Source organism: Sardina pilchardus, chromosome 14 (assembly GCF_963854185.1).
Source record: "Sardina pilchardus chromosome 14, fSarPil1.1, whole genome shotgun sequence".
Taxonomy (NCBI): domain Eukaryota; kingdom Metazoa; phylum Chordata; class Actinopteri; order Clupeiformes; family Clupeidae; genus Sardina; species Sardina pilchardus.
The window spans coordinates 29,126,504-29,139,003 of record NC_085007.1 but is presented as its reverse complement, the minus strand read 5'-3'; the positions used below and the strand labels follow the sequence as shown (position 1 = coordinate 29,139,003).

Here is a 12,500-nt window from a genome sequence, read left to right as displayed (position 1 = left end):
TGCGTGTGTATGCGTGCATGTACAGTTACAGTATGTGTGTGTGAGAGTATGTATGTGTGTCGGTGACAATACCTGTGTGTGTGTGTATGTGTGTGTGTGTGTGACAAAGAAAGAGAGAGATAGAAAGAGAGAGGGAGACAGAGAGAGAGCGTGTGTGTGTGCATGTGTATGTTTGATCCAAAACAGTGACTTGTGCAAACGCACATAAACACACACAGACAAGCATGAGGGGGAAGGGGAGAGGTTGTCTTTGGGCCCACTGTCCCAAATGCCCATTCCAGACAACAGTCTGTTTCTCTCGTTCTGCTGCGTGTGCAGGAATCCGAAAGAATAACAGCCAGTCTGTTAACACAACACGGGCCAGAGCAGAGGAGAGCAGAGGAGAGGAGGAGGAGAAGAGAGGAGGAAGAGAAGAGAGGAGGAGAAGAGAGGTGAGGAAAGGAGAAGAGAGGAGAAGAGCTGAGGAGAAAAGAGAGGAAAGGGATCAGAGGAGACAAGAGGAGAGGAGAGTGGTAAGACAAGAGGAGGAGAGGAGGAGAGTTGAGGAAAGAAGAAAAGAAAGGCTAGGAAAAGAGAGAGGAGGTGCTGTTGGATATAGGTGAGGGAGACGAGTGTAGAAAAGATAGGAAAACATGTTAGAGAGGTGAGGGGAGTCAGACAGAAGAGAAAGGGAAAGAAGGAGAGAGAATAGTACAGGGTAGAGGAGAGTAGGGAAAGCAAAAGAAAGGAAAAGAAAGCAAAGGTAAGCAAGGCAAAGCAAAGCAAAGCAAAGCAAGGATGAAGGATTTGATGAAAAGTGGGGGAGGGTGCACGACCGAGAGAGGACAGAAAAACAGGAGAGGAGAGTGGAAAAACGAGTGTAGAAAACGTAAGAACACAGCACAGGAAAAATAACTCAATCTGTCCCCATTAAAGAGCCAGGCTTCTCTCTCTCTCTCTCTCTCTCTCTCTCTCTCTCTCTCTCTCTCTCTCTCTCTCTCTCTCTCTCTCTCTCTTCGGCCTGCTGGATTCCTGGAGGCTTAGGCTGGTCAATAATCAGATGGCTGGAATGAAAGTAAACGTGTTCTCGGAGTGATTACAAACCCGGCGGCCGTGAATCAACACCTCGGCAGGCCAGAGGAGGGCTGGACGGCCAGCCAGCGGCGACGGCGGGGGCAGACGCCTGATCGCAGAGAGACTCGGGGAGACTGAGAGGGGTGACCGTGCAGCACTGCTGCTGATAGAACACAGGGGCCTGATGAGAACCAGATGTGGCCACACTACACTGTGTGTACACACACACACACACACACACACCCACACACTCACGACTGCTAGTATATGCGCAAACCACACACACTCAAGCCACCATGAGAGTGCACATATAGAGAAACATTTGCATTTCATACATACTCACGCTCCCTATATGTATATACTACATAGACATACATATATACATATGTGCACTAATGCACAGAGACTGACCCCCAAACACATCAGCATGCCGTACATACACACATACACAATACTGTACACACACTCTCTTCACTCTATCAACACCACAACATGGCTTCCACCACTCTTCTTCTGTTTTTTGTTCCATTCATCACTCTCTCACTCTCCCTGCTTCCTATCTTATCTTCCTATGTCTTGCGTTGAGCCATCGCTGCCTCCTTTCTCTCTTTTTGTATTTCTTTTGCTCCATTCCTCTGTCCGAGCTCCCACTTTCCTTTCCTTTCATACACCATGGCTATCCCCTAAATCGATAACACAACAATGGTGGGGACCACAACAACAAAGGAGCTCTATGCCCCCCCTCCACACACACACACACACACACACACACACACACACCAGAGGGCCCAGTCTCAGCATTGATCTGGACTACGCTTCTGACCGGGGCACTGATTTGCTGGGCAAAACAAAACACTAAGCCTCCATCTTATGAAAGCGAAACAAAAGGGAGGGAACTAAAAACAACCAAAAAATTGCCAGGCTAAAAAGGAGGGGAAAAATGGCTTCTAGTCCTGTTCCATTACTCTCTCTCATCTTTTTGGACTCTTAAAGACTGACTCCCACTCTAGTTCGCCCTCTTTCTCTCTTTCTCTCTCTATCCCTCTCTTTCTGACACACACTCTCTCTCTCTCTCATTCCCTCTCACTTTCTCTGTTATGCTCATGACCCAGAAAAATGGAATTCTAGAAAGATCCAAGTCAGCTTGCCTTTGGTTGTGTTTGATACGTATTGCCTCAGTACCTACACGCCTATGACCTACTTCAGTGCTCGGGATCAGGTTGTAAAAGCATCACATTCAGCTCTCTGTGTTGTTAAATCCTGACCCAAATCACGCGTAAACAAACCCGACTCAATACACTATAAAAGGATACCGAGGGGACAACTAAAAAGGCTGCCAAAGTAAACAACCTCAGCAATTTTACAGGTACAATTTTTAAAGCTCCGTGGGTTACTCCAACAAAGGACAGAGTCCGCTAGCCTCTCTTATTAGACCCAGACCCAGGGTCTCAAATCCCCTCACCGTCAGCGCTGCTTTTGAAAAGCGAAGCAAAGACCTGGAGAACTGCGCCACTCCAGCCTGTTTCAAAAGCCGTGGAATTCTCCGGCTGTCTAATGGAATAAATCCATGTGCGCACACAATGGGGGTCTGGAGCGGCGGGAACATTACATTAGTGTGGGCAGCTCTTTACGGCCACTGGACGGGGGTACATTAGGGGACAGCAGCACACTTGGAGACTCGATGACATCATCCACCAGGAAGGAGGGGGGGGTTGATCTAATTGTCCAGCCTGGCCTCTAGAAGCATCTGTAGGCTCCTTAATAGAATTTCACATCTTTCGGCAGGAGGGACAATGCAGGGTTCAAGGATGGAGAGACTCCGGAAGGAGAGAGAGAAAGAATGAGAGAGGGAGGGAGCAATGAGAAAGAATGTCTGGAAGGGGGAAAAGGGTTTTAACCAAATTTATTACACAAGGCAGTCAGTTCTAAAAAAACTCTTCTACAGTTGAAATGTCACTCTCCTCCCATCATTTCACAAACGACTCGACTCCACTACCTCTGCAGTAACGGACTTCCTTTCGTTGGTTCTCCTGAGCCTCCTCTGGCCACAGGAGGATATGGGCATAAGCTGTGGAACTCGACACCCCAACGGGGACTGACGCTTGTCCTGTCGCACCTATCCCAAAGCAGAGCTGCTGCTGAAGGCCAGGACCCATCTGCCTAAAAGCCACCCCACACACTCCCAATCCATATCTCCTCAGAGGTCCCTGGTGATGGGGCTCTGTCACCATTTAGAGGAACCACAAACCAAACTCATGACCCTGTATGAATATCACAGATTCATCTTCACTGCTGTTCCATGTGACCTTCCATATCACCTAACGCTGAACACATGCACCGGTTGATTCGGTGACAAGCGAAACCTCCTCAGGACTGAACCTGACGCCTCTCTCCACCTTGGCTGTCTCTCAGCTGGCTAAGCCGATTGAAGGATACTATCTTACTAAAGGCAGGCTAGGCCGCTGAGATAAGGCTAAAGGCTCCACAATACACAGCATGCCGGTGAGCCAGTGAGTAAGCAAACCCAAACACACAAACACCTCAGACGAAAAAAAAACACTGACTGAATGATTCACGTGTCATACAGTTTAAGTTGACCATTTCTGATAAGTCACTCTTGACGTTACTGACCTCAATGGTCAGTCTTGTGCTTCACATTGTTCACTGACCATTGGGTCGCCATGGTGCTTTTTCAACAGAGACAATACAGTAGTCAGGGGGAAGCCAGCGACTACAAACCGACCAACGCAGAGACGGGTAAAAAACGTTGGAAGAGGAAGAGGTGTGTGATGTGAATCCTGGAGTAGCAAGCCTGATTAGCTCTAATCAACTAACAGGATTGGATTAGGTGTGTGTGTGTGTGTGTGTGTGTGTGTGTGTGTGTGTGGTGGATTAGACAGGGTAGCACAGAGAAACAGTGCTTTCTCTCTCTCCCCCCTCTGTGTGTGTGTGTGTGTGTGCGTGTGTGTGTGGGTGTTTGTGTGTGTGTAGGCTCGTGACCAGCGGTCTGCATATACACTTCACAACTGCTAAGAGCTGCCTCGCTTAAGAGATATGCCATTCAAGGGCCCCAGCTCAAGCGCAGCAGCCCACAGAAGGCACGCTTGTTCTCCCCTGGCGGCGTGTCAGACGAGGTGGCATGACTTATTCTGGCGGCTCCCCGGTGCTCACTCTTAGCGCACGCAACATACTTTTATGGCGACGCGCGGCACAGCAATGCTGAGCAGCGGGCATAGCATCCTGACAGTGATAAGCTGGATGCCACCCTGAAGGGCAAGGTTGGCCTCTCCACAGATATCAAAGAGTGGACATTCCTGATTCATTGACTAACACCCCTGATTCCTGAGTCACCATCATCTGGGCTTTAGCGATGGCTGAAATGTGCTTCGCTCTGTCAATGGATGCAAGCAGCGTTACGTCATGCGAGCACTTTTACTTCCTTAAAAGTGCTCTTCTGCTATCGCTGAATGAGGGCAGAGACGTGCACCACTGCATGCCGCAGTACAGCCATCTACGCCTGAGCAGATGATGTTGGACGAGCAGCCAGCACCAACACCTACGCTCTGCCCACGCCACTTCGCTTCTCACCTCGCCGACGCCGACCCGTCAGACCCTCGTGGAAGACCTTATGCAAATGTCGTTACGCAACCAAAAGCCAACCGCTCTCCAGCGATGACAATGAAGCACTGAATTCTGGGTACTGAGTAACCCACTGGTGGCCTTCGCGAAAGAAAAAAACACACAAAAAACAACAACCTGGCAACCTGCCTCTGCCGATCAATCAGCCTGTTGTCTTCCAGGGCTGTTACGCAACACACAGAGCTGCGGTGTCTCACGGCGTTATCGCAATAAAATGGATCGGCCACATCCTGAGAGGGCCACCGGTCATTGATGGGAGACGCCGCTGGTGAGGCGGTGGTCAGTGCAGGAGTCTGGATGTCCCAGATAGGACACTTAATTGGGTTTTCTGCTTTTTGGTTGGCAGGGGTCAACCTGCAAAAATAGCATCCATTGAGCGAGGAGGGGGCAGTAATTTGTTTAACTGTACTAGTGAGAACTGAATGAGGCCTAACAGTTGCATGTGTGTGCAACAGGCCTGCTGTATGGGCTTATCAGGAATGGACACATGTAAACAACCTAGGTTGTTAGGGTCAATCGAATCATCGTCCAGACATTAGACTGGCCTTTAACCAATTTAGGTGCGTTATAGAACCCCAGTGCCACCAAACTGAAGAGTGTTGACCAACACTACCAGCACAAAATAAGGGCTTTGTTGCCATAATGATAGCTTGACACTGGTGCTTGGGAGGTAAAAATATGTTGTGACACTCTGCTACAAATTATTGTGCAATTAGTCTTGCCACCTCCTGCACCTATAAATGGGATGACATGTCATCATCTCTGAGGTGCAAAAACAGTTATAATCATAACCATGGTTAATGGGCCCAATATTACTCTCGTGGTCTAATTGTGTTACGGATAATATCAAACAACAATTTTGGTAAGGTTGAGCGAGCATCATTGCTGCAATTTATAGCACACAGCAGCACAGCCATGGAGATCAATTACCCTCTGGCTAACAAAACGTTTACACCGTCCAGCTTTTAAAAACACCAGACACAGATGAAGAGGGGGTTTAATAGTCTGATCCTCCAGGGAACAGCTGAGACCCCCTGGCACTCCTGCTCCTCTGGGGTCCCAGCCAGGGACAGTAAGGCGGCACGAGACCCCCCCCCCCCCCCCAACACACACACACACACACACACACACACACACACACACACACACACACTCTGGGGCATGAACAACTCAGCACGTGAGCACTCTGTACATCCAGCACCCAGCCATGGGCAGAGGGGGACGTTTACAGCCGTAAACTAAAAGTGTGTCACCACCAACGCTATCCGGATGCCCTGCTGCTGGAGGGCACAAATACACACACACACACACACACACACACACACACACACACACACACACACACACACACACACACACACACACACACAGAGCAAGTGGAGCGTGCCTGCATGTGCCGTCCCATCAGTGAGAGGACACAAAGGGTGAGGAGCAGGGCACGTAGAGCAGTGTTTGATATGAAGATGAAAGGAAACCAACCCAAACCAAACCAAAGCAAACCCAACCAAACCAAAGGCTATTTCCATACACTGCAGCTGGCTGTCTCTTTCATGTTAACAAGACCATCACAGCTAAAGCTATCAAGTCTGAAGGCAGCTGCCTCCGGGCCACAGCTGGCCCTGTCCCGGCACGGATCTGGGGCATCAGGCCGCCTGCCATCCAGGCACGCAGAGAGACATGCATTATGTTACAGCTCAGCCTGACATCCACCAGCACATGCAGAGGTTTCTAAGGTTTCATCTAAAGGTGAATATTTTTGGCCACTGGGTGAGAGGCAACATCAGATGTGTGAGCGTGCGTGTGCGGGAGGGTGAAAGAGAGAGGGGGAAAGAGAGAGAGAGAGAAAGCAGGAGAGAGAGAGAGAGAGAGAGAGAGAGAGAGAGAGAGAGAGAGAGAGAGAGAGAGAGAGAGAGAGAGAGACGCTTGCGCTGGGCTACAGGACTTTCCCTTGACAGAGGCTCTACTCGGGGGTCTAATAGCAAAGTCCTGTGTGGGCAGAAGCTCTCCTGGTGCCAAGCAGAAAGCCCCTGGATCCTGTTACAGGGAGCGCACAGAGGGATGGGTGCCACTGGCTCTCAGTGCCCTCTCACTAGGTCTCAACAGAACCTCAAGGGCAGCAATAACACAACCATCTTGCTTTCAGTGTGGAAATAATTATTACATGTAAAAGTAGATGCAAGATGCAAATAGAGAATGCATAACATGCGAATCAGGCCAGGATGCCAGAATAATGAACCATGAATTATCTTTTTAAAAATGCAGTCTCATTCTCTTGCTGATACTGTAAAGTTTAAATCTACAAGGAGAGAGAAGTACTGATATCAAAACTGTTCAAAACCACTGTGTGAATGAATTAAAACATCAGATTTCTAATGCACACATTCATATGAAGGACTTGGGTGACTTCCCTATCTCCACACACACCAAATGCAGCAGATGACTTTGATTTGCCCACTGTTGCTCTCACTGGGATCAACTCGTCTGATTTCAGAGACTAAGAGGTCTAGGGACATCTGAAGCTCATTAAAAAATATCCTTGGATCATTGGACATTTTTATGTGCTTCAGATGTGGTTAGACCATAACACCATGAAATATATTAAAAATCATAATTTGTATAACAACTACGCAATCATTACATATGCACAAAATCTTTTTGGTGAGTCTGCATTTGACATGCAGGAATCAGATTTTTCCCCCATTCTAATTAGCGTCTCATAAAACATACAGCACTTCAGTGTCAGCACGAATTCGTCAACAGCGCAAGCAAAGGACCAGAGATCAGAGAGGGGAAAAAACATCCCTGTGTATTATAATCGGGAGCGCACAGACCCCCGCCGTAACGCACTCCACCAAACTGCTTTACCTCCAGCAGCGGAAGGTCCGGGTCCAGCTGAGTGAAGCTGTGAAGGACAACGGGACTCGCGTCCCCGGCCACCTCCAACTTCACGCCGTCCCAGATGCTGCGGATCCTCCAGGCGCTGGCATCGAACATGACATCGGGGGAGCCGATGCTTCTCTTGACGCTGTTGCGCGTCTCCGACGGCGCTCCGGTTAGATAGACCATTGGTCTCTCGGCAAGTTTTTGGCCGCAAGTAACGTTATTGTCACTGTGAGCCGCGGCGATCTGTCTCCATGTCTAGATGGCAACTGTATGTCTGTCACGTACACCAAAGCGAGACGTTTCTCTGAGTCTAACTATTTCTTTTTTTAGGTTTCTGCGGACAATCCGGTCACCATCGCCTCAATTGTCTATGCTCTGTATGTATACACTGCCGTGGCTGAGCGGGTCTATGAGTGGGATAGAGGGCTGGCTATTCCAACTCGTCCCCGCCCCGATGCTAGAGGAGACCGCCTCTCTCCTCTCCAGAACCATGATGTCATTTTCGCAGCCAAGCGTCGAGGTGAGTGGCTTGTTTGGGGGTAACGAAGAGCACAGGATGAGTCATAAAACTAAATTGTTTCTGACATATGCATGCGACTCGCACCTACCCCTTGTACGATAGGTTTCCATTCAATACTTTAGTGCCTTTGCACAACATTCCTCTAGACTTGCTAGAGAAGCGTTCAGACGTTTCGTTTGTTGTAATCTGTAGCTTTAAGCAAGCTAATGGAATAGAAAGCAAATGTCTGTCTGGCTTTGTTACAAAGTGAAACAAAAAGATAAATAAAATAAACAAAACAGGACACGCTCATTTGTTTTTGCACATGCCTGTATAAATGCCTCCCACCACATTCATAGACACAAACACGTGCACAAACAAAAACACGCAAACACAGTCTCACACACACACACACACACACACACACACACACACACACACATATAAACACACATATAGAGGGCTCTGCTGCAAAAGTTCTGGCTGCTCCACTTTTCCACATCTGTTGTGTGTTACGCGTGGGCCGAGCAGCGAGTCACTGCCAGTAAACTGCAGCACGAGAGCTCCGCCAGGGAGACACAGGAATGCCACCAAAGAAGGGGGGGGGGGGGGGGTGGAGAAGGGTGAGGGGTGGGGAGGGGTGGGGTGGGGTGGGGGTGGTGGAGAGGTTCAGGGTGGGGGTGGTGGTGGTGGTGGTGCAGAAGGGTGAGCAGTGAGGAGCTGACTGAAGAACTCTGGAGCAGCTCAGATTTACGATGGCCAGTAAGAGCTGCTCTCATCTGTCTAAACAGTGACGGTGAAGACATGTTTTCATCAGCAGCCAGGTTCATCTAGAGCTGAGTGCATATATATATACATAAACACATATGCCTGTGTGTGTATAATGCACACATGGCTATACAACCACGGGTTAGCTGTGTCTAAAAATGATTCTGAGCACATGTGCTGCATGAAATGACTGTAACTCTGGCAGATACTGTTACTAAAGGCTCTTTGTGCGCTACACCACATACAGGCTTCGGGGAGCAACTGCCAAATAGTTCAAAGCCCTGACAGTCTCTCCTCAATGTAAATACTTGGCACCCTCCAGATGAAGTCCTAGGCTGTGTTTTCTGCGCCGTTTCTGCGGGGGGAAAGAGTTTGGCCTTTGAAGTCGAACTTGATTCAAAACTGGCGGTGGTGCTGGGCTCTTACATAACCATGCAGTAATCGGTTCTATGGCTCGGCGCCCTATCCTGATCATGAGTCCTGTCCACTGAAAAAGGCCCCGCATTATGAAGACATCAGAATTGTTTTCGCTCTCCAACTTTGTTTTCCTCCTCCGTTCACCCAAGGGGACCTCTGCTCATGGCTTCAAAATGCAAAATAACTGGCTCGTATCTCTTGCCCGGAGTCTCTCTCTCTCTCTCTCTCTCTCTCTTGCCTCTCGATAGCGGTGGTGGTTTGAGCTGCAAAATTTCCAGGCTTGGTAGAGGAATCCAAGGAGCCGGCGTCGAAGACCTCAAACGGCCCCTCTTAAATGGCAGGAAGAGGAGCAGGCATCTTGCATTTCCACGCAGAAACCAAAAGCCACTTCAGCCCTCCTGCCATAACACACAGGGCTCTGCAGAGGGAGAGGTCACACACACACACACACACACACACACACACACTTCAAACCTCCCCGGCAACCCTGAGGCACTGGTGGCGATGCTCTCGCCTCACGGCGGCAAGACGGCCAAACACACAACAACGACAACAACAGTCCTTCCAAAATAAGACCAGAAACCTCATACGGCCCAGACGCTAGTCATGGTAGCAGAGGAGGATTGCTTTGCCATTAAAAACAGATATTTCAAAAGAACCTACGTTCACAAGAGAACAGTTCAGAATGTTCCGGCAAGTCACAGACACATCTCTTGAGAGTCCAAGAACCTGGATGAGGGATCCACACATCAGACATCCTCCGCACAAGCTAATCCAGGCAGCTGTGTGTGTGTGAGTCAGTGTGTGTGTGTGTGAGTGTGTGTGTGTGAGTGTGGTTACATAACAGTAATGACAAGGTGACTGAGTCTCCTGCGTAGGGGTTATTATGGGCTATAATTAGGCTGGCTCTCCGTAGCTCTGGAGGCTTCCCTGCTACCTGTGCTGTGGGAGGCAGACAGGTGAAGCTGACCTGCTGAGGCACACCTACAGACTGGGTGGCTCTTCCCAGCCAAACACTACGGCTACTGCACACACATTTACTAAAATGTCATCAGGATATTACTGATTGTTTCATAGTCTCATATTTCTAATTCTTTGTTACTGTATCATGGCTAGAGCCTTTTGCTGCAAGTCAGAGAGGAGGAGAGAGGAGGAGAGAGGAGGAGAATATCCTGGCTAGTGCCTTTTTGCCCATGTTTACAATGCAAGGAAGTGTGCAGTGACATCCTCTGAGAGGAGACTAAAATAAAATGTTTACATTATTCAACAGCGTGAGGGATCAGCTGGGTGATCTCAGGCCGTTAACCATTGATACTGCTCTTTCAGTCTGCTGCTGAACACAAGGCACTTGGACACAATTATATGAGCAGCCGTTTTAGTGGTGGAATTGGTTGTAATATTTACTGTAGTGTAACAGTGAGATCATGTCTGCACCCTTAAGATATAACCAGATGACTGTCAACCACATCCAATTCACAGAGGAGGAATGGGTCTGGATATAGACATAGACACACACACACACACACACACACACACACACAGACACACACACACACGTACACGCCAAAATGGCATGTAGAGTACACAGAGTCATCTATGCTTATCCTCTACCTTGGAAATGAAAGGCATTCATGCATCTAATTAATTCAAGCTGCTGCATACATACATGTATACACACACACACACACGCACACACACACACACACACACACACACACACACACACAGACACACACACACACACACACACCATTGGTGCCTTTGAGTCATATCATTTCAAGCATTCCTGCCCTCCCCTTAGGTGAGACAGAGAGGAAATGACTTTCATTCCCCTGCGTAAAAAAACACATTAAAGACAATAACCAATTCCAGAGCATGACATTTCATATTTATCTCCACGGCCTGACAACATCTCACAGCTCCTGAGCTGCACTGAAATATCTGATCAGCCCAGATCACCATGCGTACCGTATGCAGTTTTTTTCCCCAGCTATTTTTCGACATAAAAACCTTTTTTCAAAAATACGGCCTCGGTGTGCCCCCCCTCCCCTGGGCGCTTTTGCCAACTCATTGTCGGAGCGGCGGGCGCTTTGATGGGCAGCGTCCACCTGTGTGAGAGTGAGCGCTTTTTACTGGACAAAAGCACGTCCGTCTGAAAAGAGCTTGGCACGCGGCTGCCTGGATAATGCCTCTCTGAGAGCGGAGCAGAGCGGAGCGCATCTATTTCCAACTGCACTGGCACACGGCTGCAAACGTGCTGGCAGCGCCACACATAAACTCACTCACTCTCTCTCACTCTCTCTCACACACACACACACACACACACATACACAGACAGATGCAGATACACACACACACACACACACACACCCAACACACACACACACAGATGCAAACCCTCCCTACAGTGCTCGCCCTTGACCCATTCAGCAAAAAGACAGCTTCCTTAGATGAAGGACAAACACTCGAAATGTCTCTTAGCACCCTTTCAGTCGGTCATCCATACTTTAAGAGCAGACCTACTAGGCAACACACACACACACACACACACACACACACACACACACACTTCTCTAGAGAGGACAATCACTTTGAACGTCCTTCAGCACCCTTTCTCTGTTGAGAACATCCTTAACAACCATAAATCCCCCTCTCCCTCTCTCTTCTTTTATGACTCCAGTTTCCTTTCTCTCTCTCCTTCCCCCTTCCTCCCTCCATCCCTCTCCTAAGATCAGCCAACAGATCAGGGACTCTGCCCAGCCCATCCAAGTCCAGCCCATCCAAGTCCAGTCCAGCCCTGGTCAGCTCCTCTCCGCTCTGTCCCTCCCTGCTCTGCTCTGCTGTGCTGTGCTGTAGCTCTGTCCAGGCCCCTGACGCTGGCGTTTGTTTCGCTCCGTCATTGATCTCATTGATCGCAGGAAACAATCTGCTCCAGTGTCCGCCGGCCGGCTCGCGTTCCATTTCCTCGCCCTAATGCCTTCGCTACCGAGATGCCACAAAGTGGCCCAGTGCTGAGTCATGCACTCCAGTCATGCTGGAGTCACAAATGGGCTACAGGGGGGTGGGGGGGGGGGCACTCTTGAGATAGGATGTGATTGAGGATGCAAGCATCTCATTTCATGGCATTTTCCTATTCGATTGTGGGCCAGATTTAGCACTGTAGGGTTATGTGAGGGGAGGGAGAGACTGAGTTAGATCGTAGCCCCCGATGTGTCCTCTATTAGAATGTCTGTCAAATGGA

At 49.1% G+C, this 12,500-nt stretch overlaps 1 protein-coding gene across 3 annotated transcripts in view; it reads right to left on the bottom strand.

Moving 5' to 3' along the window:
• LOC134100540 (ral guanine nucleotide dissociation stimulator) overlaps nucleotides 1–12,500 on the bottom strand; it is a 71,066-nt gene that overhangs the window by 30,018 nt on the left and 28,548 nt on the right. For 2 of the 3 annotated variants that reach the window (XM_062553777.1, XM_062553778.1), the window contains exon 1: nucleotides 7,558–7,939. The exons of the other annotated variant lie outside the window; for it this stretch is intronic. In XM_062553777.1, coding sequence (XP_062409761.1) covers nucleotides 7,558–7,758 — 201 coding nt within the window. In that variant the 5' untranslated portion in view covers nucleotides 7,759–7,939. Of the gene's footprint in view, nucleotides 1–7,557; nucleotides 7,940–12,500 lie in introns of those variants that run through there. 3 annotated transcript variants of the gene reach the window in all.